Raw genomic sequence first — 13,168 nt, forward strand, 5'->3', positions numbered from 1 at the left:
ACACGCCCCAAAGAACCTTTTTGATTGGTTTTGTAATACCAGATCGAAGGCTTTGTAGTATTTCCTAAAGGAAAACAAACTTGGCAGTTTGCCCAAATTGAAACTTGCTCTGAAATCTTTTGGGGTAAAAACCTTCTTTGATCCGACTACAAGTGATGTGTATTGTAGCTTGAGGGAGTTTTACATCAACCTACAATGTATTCTACTCATAATTGTGTAAGATGACTGACCTGGGGTTTTGAAAGCTCACTTCGTACATTGTGCTTCTTAGCTACTTCTTGTTCTTTTAAGCAGCTGTATGAACATGGGTCCTGAGCTCATACAATTTTAGAAACTTGATACATTTGTAATATGCACAAGTTGTAACCATTCAAAATCTAGCTTAGCAGCTTTCAAGCCAATAGATAATTATACCAGTATCATGGGTTTATTTCTTTGAAAGTTTTGGGCCTGTTCTCATTATGCATTTTACAGTGATTGAATGCCTTTAAAGACACTGGACACTATTGGTAATTGTCAAAGACCAGTCTTCTCACTTGGTGTATCTCAACATATATACATAAAATAACAAACCTGTGACTTTGAGCTCAATTGGTCATCGAAGTTGCAAGATAATAATGAAAGAAAAAACACTCTTGTCACACGAAGTTGTGTGCTTTCAGATGCTTGATTTTGAGACCTCAAATTCTAAATCTGAGGTCTCGAAATCAAATTTGTGGGAATTTACTTCTTTCTCGAAAACTGTGCACTTCAGAGGGAGCTGTTTCTAACAATGTATTATACTATCAACCTCTCTCTATTACTCATAACCAAGAAGGTTTTATGCTAATAATTATTTTGAGTAATGTAATTACCAATAGTGGCCACTGCCTTTAAACATGTTACTACTTACTTGGTGCTACAATAGCTCTGGTGTAAATTCTGGGAATTTCAAAGTAATTTATTGCAGTCCCACTTTTAGTCGGACTTTGATTCAGATTGCCGACGGAAGAGAGGCCCACATATACAGTTCACTAATGAAGTGTGTTTTAATTAGTCCGATTAAAGTAATTAGTTGCTCTTGAACTTCTGTTGGGTTCAACACTTAGGCAGGATAGAGGAGATTTTCTGTGTGGGTAAAGTGTCAAGTTTGTGATCGTAGTTTTTTTGTTGGTCCCGATTGAGTCACACTTTAATTTAGATTGACACCCCCATGTGGCTTGTTTAAGGACGTGGAGGTCCCTTTATAAAAAATCTGGGCTCTGTTAATGTTTTTTAAACTTCATTTCAGAGTCTTGACGGTGGCAACGCTTTTATTTGTAAAGGATAACCAGACAATTTACTTTTTCAGTGCCAAGGTCATACATGTACATGAACCGTTTGTTTTATGCATTCCGAAAGCGCCATTACCGTACATCTACAATATTTTTTTATGTACTCAAAAAGTGTCATAAAATGTACATAAACGACCCATAATATGTATGCTATCACAAGAGGGCATTATCACTCAAGAAATATTATTGACTTTTGGATGTACCGAGGCAACACAAATCAGCAAGACACATTTTGTTTGTTGAGAAAGACTTTTTGTATTTTTTCATGATTCACAACTTTGAAAACCTCACAAAATGTTCAAAACACAAAAAGTTAAGGGGGGGGGCATTGAAAGAGTTAAAAAAAAAGGTGATAATGTAAAAAAAATACTAAATATGCCAGTCCTTCTGAATCCTTCATATTTGGCAATGAGGATATAGAAGATTTGGTAGGCTAAATAGAAAGGATAACTGACGGACGAAATGAATGTGAGAATCTGCCATTGCTAATCTTTTGAATTGCTTCTTCTCTCCCCCCTCCCCCAGGCCCCAGTTAGAGAGAGCGGTATACAGGTGTTACTACGCACACTTGAGACACACCTCAACGACGCTACTATAGTAGCTGGAGTGTGTCTGGTCCTAGCCAACTTAACATGCACCATGTCACAGTTTACATCATGGGCCGTCCAACAAGGTATGTCTTACCAACGTGTACCACATCAGTTTACAAAATTCTTCTGTTAACTTTCAAGGCTCAAACAAGTCAATCTTCTGCTTATTTATCTGAACTTGTTCATCATTATTTCCCTACTCGGACTTTACGATCATCTCAACAGTCATTGCTTTCTGCTACTAGAGCTCCTTCCATTTTTTATGGCCACAGATCTTTTTCTTACGCCGCACCGTTTCTTTGGAATAGTCTTCCTGTGCATATTCGCCAAGCTACCACTTTACAATGTTTTAAGTCCTTGTTGAAAACTCATTTGTTTAAAGCTTCTTTTTTGTAATTTGCCTATTTGTATCTTGTATCTTTCTCTAATTGTTTATTTTATTGTTTCTTTGATGCGCTTAGAGGCTTTTGCATTAGGCGCTTTACAAATATATTATTATTATTATTATTATTATTATTGTTGTTGTTGTTGTCGTCGTCGTCGTCGTCGTCGTCGTCGTCGTCGTCGTCGTCGTCGTCGTCGTCGTCGTCGTCGTCGTCGTCGTCGTCGTCGTCGTCGTCGTCGTCGTCGTCGTCGTCGTCGTCGTCGTCGTCGTCGTCGTCGTCGTCGTCGTCGTCGTCGTCGTCGTCGTCGTCGTCGTCGTCGTCGCCGCCGCCGCCGCCGCCGCCGCCGCCGCCGCCGCCGTCGTCGTCGTCTTTAAAAAACCCTACATGTAGGTACTTAAAGGCAGTGGACACTATTGGTAATTACTCAAAATAATTTTTAGTATAAAACGGTACTTGGTAACGAGTAATGGGGACAGGTTGATAGTATAAAACATTGTGAGAAACGGCTCCCTCTGAAGTGATGTTATTTTCCACGAATTTGATGTCGATACCTCAGAATTAGATTTTGAGGTTTCAAAATCAAGTGTCGTAAAGCACACAACTTCGTGTGACAAGTGTGTTTTTTCTTTCATTGTTATCTCGCAACTTCGACGAGCCATTGAGCTCAAATTTTCACAGGTTTGTTATTTTGTGCCGATTTTGTACTTCAGAAGGAGCAGTTTCTCACAATGTTTTATATTATCAACAGCTCTCCATTGCTCATTACCAAGTAAGTTTTTATTCTAATAATTATTTTGAGGAATGGCCAATAATGTTGAAAGTATACACCACAGACTTTGTTAAAGTGACTATATGTCTCCATTAAACCTGCAAAGTAAAAGATTTGATTGCAGTATTCAGATAGCAAGCTTATCACCATTCTCAAGTGGACTTACTTTACTTTAGAATCAGCATTTTTCCCTCTTAAGTCCGATAGTAATGTGGATTTAGATAAGTTTAAACTCTTACCCGAGTGTTGGCAAAGAGCCAGAGACAATTATAGCTACAAGAGTCAGTTATAGACACTGTTAGACACTGGCAACTTCTCAAGTTTTTATTGATAAAAATACATTCCAGCAACATACCTGTACAAACATCGTAGGTTGTATCCTAAACTTGGGTGTGATCCCTGGCTACACAACAGTTAATGGTTATGTGGCTTCTGACTGGCACCCCCGAAAAAACAGTAATATTGACTGAAGCTCGGTCAACACTTCCTGCGAATGTGAATGTGAATTTTGAAGTCACAGGACTGTTTGCAGCGAATGTTTCGCAGGAGTTGAGCAAGAGTCAACTGATGCAAATTATTCGTTTTTAATTTCTGACCGTATCACATTCGTGTTCACAAGAAGTATGAACCAGGCATAATAGGGAGACCGCCAATGTGTACATGGATGGATAGCTCAATTGGTAGAGCGCGCGGTACGTTAAATCCGGAGGTTCTTGGTTCAGTCCTGCTCTAACAATAATATTAATAATAACCCGTTTTTATATAGCGCTTTTCACACCCGAAGGGCGTCCCAAAGCGCTTCACATTATTACCCCTGGTCACTGGGCCTTAAATCACTCCTTAAACCATCTCTGCTCCCTGGTGGGGAGTATGCAGCCTGTGCAACATTAATATGCGCTACTCGGCTAAATCAATCACAAGAACCACCGCTGCCCTCACAGGTACCCATTTACACCTGGGTGGAGAGAAGCAATTATAGTTAAGTGTCTTGCTCAAGGACACAAGTGTCACGACCGGGATTCGAACCCACACTCTGCTGAACAGAAGCATCAGAGCTTGAGTTCGGTGCTCTTATCCGCTTGGCCACGACACCCCGCGACACCTCTAATCCATTTTGTTGTTGTTCAAACCCAAAATATCGAAGAAAAAATAAAAATATTAATTATAAAGTGGAAATTGCACTGTGAATGAAAAAGCCATCATTAATGAGAAATCCATCGATCATAGAAGATAAAGTCCTTCAATGCTCAATAAGTTAGGCCTAGGCCAGCGATACTTCAACAATTCTAATCAGGCACTCTTGTTACACCACTTGCTTTAAAATGTCCAAATATGGTTTCATTGCCGAAGAAGAAGTTCCATGCTATGAATGACTGGAACGTATACAAGTCCTTATATAGCTGACAATTTATAGCAAGTGTAGATTTTATAATCTCTGAATTAAAGAGCGATAACCAGATTCAGAAACAAGTTGTACATTTGATCAGTTAAAGGACAGTGACTCAAATTTAGTCATTGTCTTTCGAAATGCTATCTCTCCTTATTGGACTGTGGATTGCCATAGAAACGCTTTGACAAATATGCATAATAGACATTTAATTAGAAGTGTATAGTAGTAAACATCGCAATCGTTATTAATGAAATGTTCCTGTTGTGCTAAACTAATCTTGACTTCCCTGACGATAAACTATGTTGGCAACCCACTCTTGATAGAGTGATCAGAGCCCCCCTTCCTCGTTCCATCGTGCCAATATCGCTAACAAAATTGGCATGGTTACTAAGGAGAGAGACTTGGATCCCTTCTAGATCTCCTGTCAAAATCTTATCCAAATGTTGCACATGAAATGCAGGGCATCTGACTGGGAGAGGATATCTGCGCATCCGCAGCGTCGTGCACACATGATGGTGATAATATCCCATGATTAACCCTGTTGCTTGGGGAGGGAAACGTGTTTGTACGTGTACTTGGTTTAAAGTACGTAACAGCTGACAGGCAGGAAGAGTCAAGTCATATAGACCACTGCGGTTTGGTAAACCTTCTGAAAATCGGTTATGTTTTGTTTTTATCTGTTTAGGGGGTACCTAATGTATGTGTAAGTCAAAAAGTTTACACTTAACACAGATAAAGTGATGCAAACAAAGTTACAGTATCAATTGTCCTGAAAGAATTTTTGTCTTCTTTTTTCGATAAGTTGAAAATGAAATTTGGAAAACTTTATAGTTTGGTTTTAAAATGACATGTTGCCTCGGATTGAGCGAGGCGGTCTATGAAAAGCGTTTGAAACCATTTGTTATGAAATGCATGGTTAGAAAGATTTCTTAAAAGTAGAAGATAATGATCCACACAAATGTGCCTTGAAAAAGCATGTGAACTAACACTGCACACCAATTTGTGGAGTCAAATGTTTTACTCCACACTAAATGGTTGACTGTGTTGGATAACTACGCAATTTCGAGGCATATTTGTGTGGATAATTAAATTCTATTTTTAAAACACCTTTCTAACCATGCATTTTTATATTGAATGGTTTCAAACACTTTTCATAGACCAACTCGCCCGATCCAAGGCAACGTGTCCCTTTCATGGACGTCTCCCCCTACAACAAAATTAAACCCTCTTTAATAATAAAAATAACCCAGTCAGTTTCCCTTGTGGTTTATATTGATAATAACAATAATGATTACATTTTCCTTTATTGGTAATTGTCAAAGACCAGTCTTCTCACTTGGTGTATCTCAACATATGCATAAAATAACAAACCTGTTCAAATTTGAGCTCGATCGGTCGTCAGAGTTGCGAGATAACTATGAAAGAAAAAAACACCCTTGTCACACGAAGTTGTCTGCTTTCAGATGCTTGATTTCGAGACCTCAAGTTCTAAACTTGAGGTCTTGAAATCAAATTCGTGGAAAATTACTTTCTCCAAAACTAGGTCACTTCAGAGGGAGCTGTTTCTCACAATGTTTTATACCATCAACCTCTCCCCATTACTTGTTACCAAGTAAGGTTTACTGCCAATAATTATTTTGAGTAATTACCAATAGTGTCCACTGCCTTTAAACCACAATTAACTTAATTTCTTAACGCAGTGCTTGATATAGGCCACTTATTCTAAATATATCAATGTTTTGTAACACCCTGGATGAAACACATCAAGTCCATATATCCTAAGTCTCTCTACATGTATCTGTGACCCATCGCTACATGTTAAAATAGAGGGAAGCACCGTCCAGTTGTTTCTGAAAATACTCCCTGGTACAGGACTTGGGCTCCAGGAAGCTGAGTGTGATTGGTCAATAGTGACTCATTATACGAAACTGTACTGGCTAAGTGCCATTCATGAAGACAGAACGATTATAGCAGGTGGAGGGGGCATGCTGTAGCCCCTCCCCCCTCCCATACATGTAGTAACTGTCTGTTTGTTTGTTTGTTGGGGTGTTTGTTTGTTTGTTTGTTGGGGTGTTTGTTTGTTTGTTTGTTTAGATGATCTTTCCCTCAGGGGAACTCGGCAAACTACCACAAGGGGATATAAACACCAAGCCGGCAACAGCCAATCTCTCTCATACAATCATTGGTTTAACCAATCATTGGTTTAACCAAGAAATCAAGAAATCGTTATAAATTCAGTATCTAGACGGCAATACATATTCCAGTAATTATGAAATCGGCGGTTATCTTTGGGGTTTCGAACCTACAACCTCGTAGTTGCAAGTCCTGCAGTCTAATCACTGGACCACAGTTACTGTCCAGGGCACTACTGCTATATAATCTGGTAGCATATACATTTTTCTGTGTGACCTTTACCCTTAGGTTACCCAGACGATGAAGCTGAGAAACTGGTCATGGTGTCCATGGAGATCACAGATTACATCAAGGAGAACGGCCTGACACTGCTGGACAGAGCCATCGTCATATGGGCTGATAACATAGAGATACAGAATGAGACTACCCGAATCATGGCTTGCTTTGGCTACCATTCCCCATTGCCAAGGTAAGATAAATAAATCACACAAACAGATCTGAAGATCAGGACCTAACTTCATAGATCCTGTGATTTGTTCACTGGACTCGGGGGAAAGTACGTAGTATACAGTGCAACACACATCGGTGTATATGGGTAAAACCCAAAATTAATATTCTTTATCCCCGATTCAAATTTAACATATATTAACTCATAGAGCTGCTTAAGCACAAAAATGGTTTACCAGTAGTAATGGGTTTCCAGCCAAAATATCATACAGGTTTATACCTCTGCGACTGGTACCCTATTAGTTTCTTGCTTTGCAAAGAAATTTGCTCAGGAGGGCAAGATTAGAGAAGGTCCTATTACAGTGAGACCTCCGGAAATTCTGTTGTCAGAGGAGAGGCAGTGGAGTGCATGGGGATACTATATTATACAAGTTATTGTTTATATCACGTGTACACTCTATTAGAACACGTTTCAACCAAGGTTACTCCAATAAACAAATTGTTTTTGCCTTTTTGTTGTTCCTGTTGAGCAATTAAGCTGTGATGATTTCATGACACGTTATCTTTCATTGCTACCCGCCCCATGATGTCGCTGATATTGATCATCACTGATTAGAGTCCATTTCCTGTATTTGATGATTATGGAAGGTTACCATGACCCCCCCCCCCCTTCCCAATGTCCCCCCCCCTCTGAAATCGTTTGTGGTTACCGGGGACAAATTGGTCAGGGTTAAACCCCCATTTAAAAGGGTTAATATGATAATGGGGGCGATGATTGGTTTTGTTGTGGTGTCGTTGATGGGTGCTGGCTGTACATAATAATAATAATAATAAACAGCATGTATAAGGCGCATTGAACCATGAGCAATTAGCAAATGTATGTTAGTACTTTCTAGTTACTGCTCACAGCGTTGGTGTTTATCCTAATTGTGAGAGCTGTTTGAGCAGAAAGCAGTGCTTAACAGGTTTCTGCTTAGCAGAGCAGGAAACCAGTTAGAAATGGTTTATATGACCATAGAACAAGGATTGAGTAAACTGGCAGTTCACAAACGATATTAATACAAGTAATTGGTGCTTAACAAGTTTCTCCTTATTTAGCAGAAATAGGCAAGGACCCAGTTTGTAATGCTTTGTGAGACATGATATTGACCAATATCATTTGCAAGCATGTTCATGGGGGGTGGTGGTGTCGTGGTAGAGCGGTGTCGTGCAGAGTGGTCAGACTCGACAAACTCAACGACAGTGTTTTTGATCAGTAAAATGTGGGTTCAAGTCCTGGTCATGACACTTTTGTCTTTGAGCAAGAACCTTTGTTGCTATATTCTTTGGATAGGACATAAAGCAGTCAGCCTATGCATTGTTTTTAAAATGCATTTTAAAGGGTTTGGGTGCTTTTTGTACGACACAACACACAAATGTCCACAGATGTACAATAAACTTACATGGTTTTAAAAATAATGATGGTGGAAAGCTTCCCTTACAATGTTCTTTGCTGAGGGTGCAGCCTTGTTCAAGGCTATATACACAAGCACACCGCTTTGAATTTGCATAAATAGCATGGCAAAAAGCTACAATTTTTTTTTAAATTGCTACTCAAATATCATCATTTGCTACTCCATATTGACATTCACTGTGACAGACCTATCAAGTCTAAATATTTTGCATGCAAAATTGCTGGATGAAATCAGTCCCTGCCACACACTTGATAAAGCCATTGGACACTTTCGGTAAACAGTTTTGTCCAAGGCCCACACTTCGTGTATCACAACTTATATATAAAATAACAAACCTGTGAAAATTTAGGTTCAATCGGTCATCGGAGTCGGGAGAAAATAACGGGAAAACCCACCCTTGTTTCCGCACTTCGCCGTGCTATGACATGTGTTTAAAATAAGTCCCTAATTCTCGATATCGAGAATTGATATTGTTTTAATGTTTTCTCAAAAAGCAAAGCATTTCATGGAATAATGTTTCAAGAGAAGTCTTTCACCATTACCTGCTGTAAACCCTGTAAGTTATTTGTAAATCTGTGAACATTTAATTTTTTTTCCGTACCGAATGTGTCCAATGGCTTTAAGACTAAGGGAGTTGCAAACCACTACAAAACTGTAAGGGTTTCTTTGTGCTGCTGCTAGAGCGTGTTACACACACGCGGTTACGAGAGAACCGCAAACCTCACCCCAGCATGAATAAGGGAAAAGCATGACTCAAAGACGGAGGGAAATTTGACTTGATTTATTCCCAGTGATTGATTCACGCAATTCTTCATATTTGACACCACTCCGTTATGTTTAAGTAGAAGCTTCTTATCTTTAGCAACCATGCGGTGCACATGATCTTGGTGTGATGATACAACATTAGGGACTTTCTGTAAGGGCAAATCTATATAATGTGTGTGACATAAAATGGATAATCCTGTTGTTTTATCTCGTGCTTTTTTCCTTCCCTACCCTTTTTTTCTAAAAACAAGCAATTTGTCCAAACGGTTGGCATTCATTTATGTACATGTGTTGTGTAGGTTTCCTAAACCTAAATCTACAATCTGTATAGAGTTTGCCTTTAACATTTTTTGTCCCGTCAGCTTTTTAACTAGGCAATATTTTCAAATAAAATGGAGATGCTTTTCAACACTGAGCTAGTCCTAAGCCAAACCACTTGGAGAGTATTCCGAATGGTCTCGAATGTTTGGCAATTGGCCAGTGGACCACTGATAAAGGCACTGAACACCTTTGGCAATTGTCAAAGACCAGTATTCTCACTTGGTCTATCCCAACTTAATATGCATAAAATTTTGACTCAAATGGTCATCAAAGTTGCAAGAGAATAATGCAAGAAAAAATACCCTTGTTCAAAAATTTGTGTGCTTTCAGATTCCTAAAAAAGTAGCAGGGCTGAATATTTGAGTGAGAAATTACCCCTTTTCAAAAAGTGTGTTTCTTCAGAGGGAACCCTTTCTCATCTGCTCTCCATTGCTTTGTTACTAAGTAAGTTTTTATGCCAACAATTGCTTTGAGTAATTACCAATACCTTACGCGAGAAATGCATTTTAAGAATTCAACATTTGCAATGTTTTGGGGTTCTTTTAGAGAGCAGAGATCATTGTTATTAGTGCCCAGACTATCACTTCAGCAATGGTCTAGAGCACCACACTTTAGAACGCCCCCCTAAATAACTAACCCCGCTGAGAGGTTGTTACAAACTCAAAGTCCTGAATTGACAGAAGGCCTGGGTCCCGGGGGCAAACATTAAACATTCTCTTTGTCTTAAATTAATGCTAAACCTGATTTCCTTTCCACGTCATACGCATTCAACATCCTCCGATAATCTGGGAGTCTTATGTGTAAAGGCTAAAAGGCAAAGCTGATGTGTGTTTAAAGGCACTGGACATCTTTGCTGATTGTCACAGAACAGTTTTCCGACTTAACAGTGAATCCCAACATAGATGCATATATAATAACAATCTGTGAAAATTTTGCTCAACTGGTCATTGAATTACAACAGAATAGGCCGATTGAAAGAAAAAACACCCCTGTTGTACAAAACAAATTTGTGTGCTTTAAGATGTCTGAGAAATGCTTCAGGCCCGAAGTCTTTCTCAGATTCAAATGTTTGAGTGAGAAATTACTTTTTTTCTCTAAAACTACTTTTACACAATGTTCATCACTTCAGAGGTACAAATGTGGCCGTTCCTCACATTATTTTTTATTATCAACAGCTCTCAGTTGCTCGTTACAAAGTAAACAATAATTTTGAGTAACTACCAATAGTGTCCAGAGCCTTTAATGACAACAAAGAGAGGGGGAGAGAGTCGTGTGTTGTACTCAGTAAATGCCAACAAAGCCAAGCATTTTGCCAATATTGCCAGCTGTTTATGAGAATAAGGTTTGTTTAGAGTAAGCGGAGGATACGGTTTGAGTACCCGCACCTGTGTGTTTTGGGTGTATCAGGCTTTACGGTTGATGTTTGTCATGTTCCCTGAATACCCAGATATGATTGTGCTTATGGTCAGACGTTTTTAAGGTTTTGATACCTTTTGGAGATCAAGTTTTTAGCCATGACATGAATCCCTACTCACTGAGAATGAAGATGTATGCAACTTAATTTACCTGTAGAAGTTTCCGCCTTACTAGTCGCCAAGTTTTGTTTAAAAAAAAATTTGCAAATCATAGATCAATATTTTCAGAAGAGTCGTGTAAATTTGTTCTTCTACATGTACCTATGCTAAAGAAATTTTTGTCTCACTTATAGAGCAATTATTTTAGTGAAACTGTTTTAATTATGTTGCCATGTCAGCAGGTAATATTTAAAGGGAAGCTTTCTACCATCATTATCTTCAAACCTTGTAAATTGATGGGAAATCTGTGGATGTTTGTGTTTTGATTCGTACAAAAAGCACCCAAACCCTTTTAGAAACACCGGACTGGATTTCACTTCCAACTTCTAATTTATTTAGTGCTCGACATGGTGGTAACATCCTCTATTTTGTCTTCATTGTGGACTTGGAATCTCAGAAGTTCTTTAGACGATTTTGTTTTGGGAGAGGTTATTTTGTACAGGAGGAGAATAGAAGTTGATAAACCGTAATCAATTGAAGGTCAGATATCATAATCAATAGAATTTGAGAAATCATAATCAATAGAAATTGAGATAGCATAACCAATAGAAGTTGTGATATCATAATGAATAGAAGTTGAGATAACATAGTCAATAGAAGTTGAGATATCATAGTCAATAGAAGTTGAGATATCATAATCAATAGAAGTTGATAAACCATAATCAATAGAAGTTGATAAACCATAATCAATAGAAGTTGAGAAATCATGGTAAATTGAAGTACTTGAGCACAAGGACCATGGATGAAGGGGGGGGGGCAAACAAGGCAAACATTGTAACGTATACTTATCTTAATATCAAGCTATACTGGGTATTTGATCTTTAAAATGAGACCTCTCTTGTTATTTTTAAGCCCTCTTTGCCAATTTCACTGGAAACCGTCCCAGAACCCTCAATTCCTTCATCATAGTTATATCACCCAGGATTTTGATACAAGATCATTCTATAATGTCCTTTCCCATTCCAATAGAGTTTACCGCAGTTCTGACACCTTCAAATTCATGCAAAACACGGGGAAACTACTTTGAAGGACCGATTGTATACTTGATGCTTGTCTTGTGTGCCAAGTTGTACTGAATGACATTGCTTAGCCATCATTTTGAATCTGAACTGCCTAGCCATCTTTTGCGCTCCATCAGATCATCTGTGTGTTTTACTAAACGATTTGTCTTCTGGATGAAAGAGGGTGCCATGTGTAATGGGCCTATATATCGCGACTGAATTTCTCTGTGGGTCCGACTTCTTTAAATCACAACAAATTGTTTCCTTCCTGGCAACCTTCATCTGTCAGGAGAAATTTACACTTTATTCATCCAGCAAATAACCACTATTAGAATGGGTGTTGATAAAGACACCAACAAAAAACGTTCAGTATCTATGTTTGAAAGAGAACTTTTGAGAATGTCTAAATGTCCTATTAGTTCTGGTGCCAGTCTTCTATCCCATTTAACCAAGAACTTTTTAATAGAATTTGAAAGATCTTAAGTTAGTTGTCGTTTCGGCTTCCACTACGTGCAGATGAACGTTGTACACATATGTCTACATCTAGTCAATGTTTTTTTTACTTACTGATTTATTGTATAAATTGTTTCCAGACATAGACTTTTGCCTCTAAATCATTGCAAAAGACTGGAAGCACAGGTTTTTCTCTGAAACCTTTAAATAGTCAAAACATCCTACAGTCACTGGCTGCCAACTCTGTCTAATTCTGCAGAAAATAAACCAATCTTTCCATGTTCTGATGACCAAGTTTAGAAACATCTCTGTGGTTAAATGGAAACTTGTTTCCTATTTCTTTGAATGCAGCTCTAAATATCTCATTGATTGTTGTACAACATCTTCCTGATTTCACTATACTACTGTACTACAAAGGCTTTATCACACACGCGCGAGTGGAATACGGAAAAATATAGCGCTTCTGCGTCCTCCCATAGGCTGAAGGCCGAGTTGGATATGTGATGCAGACGCACTATATTTTTTCGTATTCCACGAGCGCACATGTTATAACGAATTTATCTTCCAGTTTC

At 38.6% G+C, this 13,168-nt stretch overlaps 1 protein-coding gene across 5 annotated transcripts in view; it reads left to right on the forward strand.

The window, feature by feature from the left end:
• Positions 1 to 13,168, forward strand: part of LOC117302549 — a 63,439-nt gene that overhangs the window by 35,842 nt on the left and 14,429 nt on the right. For all 5 annotated transcript variants that reach the window (XM_033786556.1, XM_033786535.1, XM_033786550.1 and 2 more), the window contains 2 exons: positions 1,839 to 1,986; positions 6,870 to 7,050. In XM_033786556.1, coding sequence (XP_033642447.1) covers positions 1,839 to 1,986; positions 6,870 to 7,050 — 329 coding nt within the window. The remainder of the gene's footprint in view (positions 1 to 1,838; positions 1,987 to 6,869; positions 7,051 to 13,168) is intronic.

The sequence above is a fragment of the Asterias rubens genome, chromosome 2 (genome assembly GCF_902459465.1).
Source record: "Asterias rubens chromosome 2, eAstRub1.3, whole genome shotgun sequence".
Taxonomy (NCBI): domain Eukaryota; kingdom Metazoa; phylum Echinodermata; class Asteroidea; order Forcipulatida; family Asteriidae; genus Asterias; species Asterias rubens.